This window comes from Tachysurus fulvidraco, chromosome 22 (genome assembly GCF_022655615.1).
Source record: "Tachysurus fulvidraco isolate hzauxx_2018 chromosome 22, HZAU_PFXX_2.0, whole genome shotgun sequence".
Lineage (NCBI taxonomy): Eukaryota > Metazoa > Chordata > Actinopteri > Siluriformes > Bagridae > Tachysurus > Tachysurus fulvidraco.
This window is the reverse complement of record NC_062539.1, coordinates 14,727,122-14,731,064: the sequence shown is the minus strand read 5'-3', so window position 1 is coordinate 14,731,064 and position 3,943 is coordinate 14,727,122. Positions and strand designations below refer to the sequence as shown.

At 34.3% G+C, this 3,943-nt stretch overlaps 1 protein-coding gene across 1 annotated transcript; it reads right to left on the bottom strand.

The window, feature by feature from the left end:
* Positions 1-339: 339 nt before the first annotated feature.
* On the bottom strand, positions 340-2,861 carry nrn1b (neuritin 1b). Its single transcript, XM_027142850.2, has 3 exons — positions 2,651-2,861; positions 2,112-2,256; positions 340-1,273 (listed from the first exon to the last, which is right to left on the bottom strand). Exons 1-3 carry the CDS (start codon positions 2,703-2,705, stop codon positions 1,042-1,044), a joined length of 432 nt encoding a protein of 143 aa, XP_026998651.1. The 5' UTR covers positions 2,706-2,861; the 3' UTR covers positions 340-1,041.
* Between the last annotated feature and the right edge of the window lie 1,082 nt (positions 2,862-3,943).

Below are 3,943 nucleotides of genomic sequence, written 5' to 3'. Positions count from 1 at the left end.
AAGCGGTAGAAAATGAATGAATGTTTCTTATGTTCTGTAAAGCTGCTTTGAGACAATGTCCATTGTTAAAAGCGTTATAGAAATACATTTGAATTAAATTGAAGTGAATTGTTTAGAGCTTTTGTTTAAAGTGAAAACTGCACAAGCAAGAAGACATCTTATGATGTCTATATAAGAAAATAATCAGTAATACTCTGGAGCGATTAACCAGAATTATTGTTTCCACCCCCATATTTTTTCACCCTTTATTATTTTCCATTAACAAAATCATTTATAATTTTTTTCATTAAAGAACGACACGTTGTACTTTTGATCTGTTTTTTAATCGCATTTAATGGAAAGCAAAGCAAGCTTGTTTCTGTTATCACTAACATTAGTGCATCTATAAACCTTTTTTTTTTCTCTTTGTGATTGTTAGAAAGTAAAAATAATGCAGTTTGTCACCAAGTCACCAGAAAGAGAATTTCTGGTGCACTAACACTGGAGACTCCTTCAAAAAAAACTCCAACGCCAAACATTATACGCTTTTCTATTACATTTTTTAATCTTACATGAAGTGTTCGCTTTACAAGACCTGGTATAAGTGTTGCTATAAAAAAGATAGCATATTCGAATGGGATATTTATTTATCTTATAGAAAATGAGTCAAAACATCGAACCAATCAGATTGAAGAATTCAGCACTTAAGTATAAGCCATTTAAAATTTCTATAAAAACATAAATTCAAATGCAAAATTCTTCCTGAGGTTTTTACATTAATGTGTAGCCCTTATCCTAATTCATAATCCAAATCATTACACAAAAAGCGAAACACATCAAATAAGCATCTATTTGTTTATGAAATGTCACCAATCCAAAGTTCTCTGTAATTACATAAGATTTTGAAATAAAAACAATGCATTTGCTTCATTAAATGCTTTAGAAATATTGACGTATATGGCTTTAAGTGGTCAGGTTTAACAGTGCTAAAGAATGATACCTGGTATATTACGATCCGGTTTTCATTTAGTTTCTAATCATGAAATGAATCTTATTCTAATTTCATTCCCAAATCATCCACATAACCAGTTTGGAGACAGTCACAGCACAGACTACAAGTTCCAGTGCAAAACCGAGTCCTGCTGCTCCGTTATCTTTCGAGCACAGTTGAAACAGACTTCCCCTGTAGTTCAGATTCCCAGATGGCACTTTGAGCTTTTCCCAAAGCTCCACTGCTTCGTCCTGGCATTCCGCGACCGCAGAAGAAGTGCACGACAGGAAATCACTCCAGTATCTGTGTAATAAAAAATGCAATACAATCGGTTCTTCCAACAAATCATTTACAATTAATATTAACGTGAGTTGTTTTAGAATTAGACTCCAGTGGAATATTGAGTCAGGTTCTATTTCTGCAGATTTGTCTATCACATGGTATATGTTGTCTTAGAAAAGTATTCGAAACTCATTATTTTCTATAACTGAAATGTCATAAACCTACACATGACATCGGAAAATACTTCTCAGATGAGCGACGTTGTTATCTTTTGTTTACAGAATCCCTACTCGTTGATGCTACCACCACCGTGATTCACTGGCATGTTGTTCTGAGGCTGCTGGGAAACTATGGGTTTACACCAAAGGCAGCACATTGTACCAATTTTTTAAATAATGGCTTATGATAAAGATTCCCATATTGGAAACATGACTGAAAAGGTTCTCTCGATTTCCAAGTGCTTCATTTGGTGGAAACCAAACCTTACTCGTCACCCTAAGAACACCATCCCTGCTGTGAAACATGGTAGTGGTAGCATCATGTTATTACTTGTGGGATTCAGCTAGAGCTGAGAAACTGTTCAGGGTTGAGGAACAGATAGATGCCACCAAAATACATGGCATTCTGAGGAGAAAGCTTGTTATAGCATGCAAACCTGAGATTTTGAGACATTGGTTCACCTTTAAACAGGTCAAGTCTATTAACAAAAATTGTGTACGTTTATTAAAAAAGAGTATATTCTTCACTATAGAAAAAAAAAGTTCTTTCCAATACAATTAATGTGACTGTAACTAAAATCTCATAAATATTCAAATATTTTCTAGTGTAGTAATATAATGTAAGGCTAACTTGAGCTTACGAGCAGACAGTGTGCAGATTTTCCAAGTCATCCAGATCATGAGGATAGTTCACCATGTTTTCTCCAAGGCTGAGCAAGCAGGCAGAGAAACCCTTAAACACGCTCTCGCATGCCCCTGTAGAGCTCACTGCTCGAAGTAAAGATGCTGAAATAAAATACAGATACAGATTATTTCTAATGATACTTTCATCAGAAACCGAATGAATCCTATGAGAATGAATTGCATAATACGCTGAAAAAAAATTAGATGTACATATTATATGTGTTGACCATACTACATTCTTTAAGACATTATATTTTAGTTATAAACTGAATTTGTTTTAGTCAGAAAATACATTCTTAGCATTCGTGGAAAAGAAAATGTTAATAATGTCTGAATTATATATTTGTCATGAATGCTGACATAGAATTGTGTCTGAAAAGGAATGAAATCAATACACTGATAACTCACAGTATGTTCACTCTTCCCATTGGCAAACAAATGAACTATAAAGTCATCTGTTGTCATTTTGGTTCAGATGAAAAATCTTCATTCTTACCTAATTGCAGAAAACAGAGGATCCAGCTGTGTCTGTCAGTTAAAACAAACCCCATCTTATGCTGTGTGACAACATCAGAATAAAGAGAATCATCCACTCAGAGCTCCTACACAATCTGAAAGAATCGCTGTGATCAGAAGCTCCCTTTTTTCCATGTACTGTACAGAAGGGTGGGTTGCCAGATTGGAGCTAGTTCCTTTTACTGACATAGTAACTAACCAAATAAACAAATAATTAAACAACTTGTTAAACAAACTTGTTAAACAAATAATTAAATAACTCCTTACATACATTTAATCATGAAAACATGACCATATCAGTTGTTCATTCATTCATTCATTCATTCATTCATTTTCTACCGCTTTGTCCGACATATCAGTTGTTTTACTATTTTAATTATATTATTAGACTTGTGTAACATATCGTATTCAAATCCATGTGTAAGCTATTGCTATGGAAACGATAACATACTAAGTAAGCTGCGTTCACACATACTGCAAATTTATGAAGTTGTTAGTAGGTGTTTCTAGTACTTGTTGCCATAGTAACTGTAGGTTTACCAATGAGTGGCTCAGCTAGAATTTCTAATCACTTTTTATGTCACTAAAATAAATAATTCTGGAAGGAGTTTGGGAGTTTGTGTATGAAGTTCAGCAGTGTATATCTGCATCATACAATATCATATGAGATGAAGGAGAAGAAATGCGTGATCTTTGTCACGGATCGCGTGCGTTATACTGTCTTTACTACCATTAGATGTTTATGCATAGAGTGGTTCCATATTTGCATAAAATTGACATTTTTTACAACTAAGTCGCATCACTGATGTGGACACGCCTACATCTAATCCCCAAAAGTCAACTGGTGCTGTCAGAGTTTGGCAGATCTCACAGAGTTTCAGCTCGATAATACATACAATATCGTTTAAAGGATTCGATCGAGGACATGCTATATAATCTGAGACTAATAATAAAATTTAAATAATTCATGGTCATCTTTTTTTGTCAGGAAAATGTTTATTGTTTCTCATTTTGTCTCACTACCTTGCAGAGAGAGAAAAAAGAGAAGCTGATGACAAAACTGTTTATAGCTGCTATAACGTAAGTGAGATCAGAAACTAACATGTTTCATGACATCCCACAACATTCAATGTAATTATTAAAGGATAAAAAATGTGTGATTTGGAATTCATTCATTCATTCATTCATTCATTCATTCATTCATTCATTCATTCATTTTCTACCGCTTATCCGAACTTCTCGGGTCACGGGGAGCCTGTGCCTATCTCAGGCG

What these genes read in the sequence shown, in the direction of transcription:
- nrn1b (XM_027142850.2), bottom strand. Translation starts at nt 2,705, where the DNA reads ATGGGGTTTGTTTTAACTGACAGACACAGCTGGATCCTCTGTTTTCTG. An exon ending in CCTCTGTTTTCTGCAATTAG is followed by an intron (nt 2,257 to 2,650) that starts GTAAGAATGAAG and finishes ATTTTATTTCAG; the next exon opens with CATCTTTACTTCGAGCAGTG. An exon ending in AATCTGCACACTGTCTGCTC is followed by an intron (nt 1,274 to 2,111) that starts GTAAGCTCAAGT and finishes TTTATTACACAG; the next exon opens with ATACTGGAGTGATTTCCTGT.